At 47.2% G+C, this 1,183-nt stretch overlaps 1 protein-coding gene across 1 annotated transcript; it reads left to right on the top strand.

Annotated features, from left to right (window-relative positions):
• Positions 1-293: 293 nt before the first annotated feature.
• On the top strand, positions 294-1,142 carry CCR75_009825 (uncharacterized protein; the record flags this gene model as incomplete). The annotated part of the gene is made up of 1 exon (XM_067967861.1): positions 294-1,142. The coding sequence occupies one exon, from the start codon at positions 294-296 to the stop codon at positions 1,140-1,142; it is 849 nt and encodes a 282-aa protein (XP_067817642.1).
• Positions 1,143-1,183: the final 41 nt, after the last annotated feature.

The raw sequence follows: 1,183 nt of genomic DNA, 5'->3' as shown, positions 1-1,183 counted from the left end.
TACTCACAGACATGTCGCAATGATAACTTTAAGGCTGGCTTCCCGCAGATGCAGAAGAACATTGAAGTAGCAGTAATTGCTCGCTTCAAAGAGCGGTACCCTAACATTGCAAAACGGCAAATCCGCGACAATTCGATATGGTTAGTAAGTGATAAAAACGGCGATTGATTTGCCACAACCCATCTATCAGCGCAGTACCAGGTCCTACAAATTTCTGCTGTTTGGAAGCCTTTCCTCCTCACATCTGAATTTTCCGTCAGTCTCTCGGATCTCGCTTAACTCGTAACGCTAAAATGTTGGCGGTAATCCTCGGTGCGCTTCTTTTCGTGATATGCAAAGCTAGTGGCCAGCATCCTACGTCATCTCGGTATCGCTACATTCCTAAATATTTTAGTCAACGGGATCCTAGCCAGTCTCCCCCAGCGTCTTACCCTCCTCACATGGGGCTGCAGGATGGATACACGTGGCATGATGTGCATGCTGAAGTTGCCGCGGGACGACTTGAAGGCAGAAATGTGAAGCTTCTGGTATTTCTGCGTCATGGTGAAGGTATCCACAACGTCGCTACTAACAAGTATGGCATGTTCGCGTGGGACGGCTACTACTCTAAGCTGCCAGAGTATTTGGATTCGCCCTTGACAAAAACCGGGGTCATACAAGCAGGAAAAGCGTCGAAAATGCTCGACGGTGAGATTTCTATGGGCTTACATCTCGACAATGTGCTGGTGTCTCCGCTAGAGCGTACACTTCATACTTACTCCGTTGCGTACCAAAATCAACAAAACATCAAAAGCACAGTGGTAGAGTTAGCACGGGAGATACTGGGTGTGAGCACTTGCGACCAGCGTCGCAGCATCTCTGAAAAGCGACTCGAGTACCCTCACTTGGACTTCAGCAAAATTAAATCTGATGCGGACCCATGGTGGACCTCTGATCATCGTGAGACTGACGCTGAGATAAAAATTCGTGCAACAAAGTTCTTAAATTTTATCTTTTCGAACACGTCATCACAGAGTGTTGGTGTTGTCTCCCACAGCATATTTGCCGCTGCGCTTCTAGGTGTAGTTAATCATCCCGTGTACAAAATTGCAACAGCTGAGTTCCTACCTCTGCTTATTGAGGCCTTCCCACCAGCAAACTAAATGCTAGTTTTGCAATTGGCCGAATTCGTGCGATTTGTTGA

The sequence above is a fragment of the Bremia lactucae genome, assembly GCF_004359215.1.
Source record: "Bremia lactucae strain SF5 chromosome Unknown BlacSF5_NotPlaced_121_SHOA01000067.1_7162bp, whole genome shotgun sequence".
Taxonomy (NCBI): domain Eukaryota; phylum Oomycota; class Peronosporomycetes; order Peronosporales; family Peronosporaceae; genus Bremia; species Bremia lactucae.
Note: the sequence above shows the minus strand (reverse complement) of the source record. Positions and strands in the feature narration are given on the sequence as shown.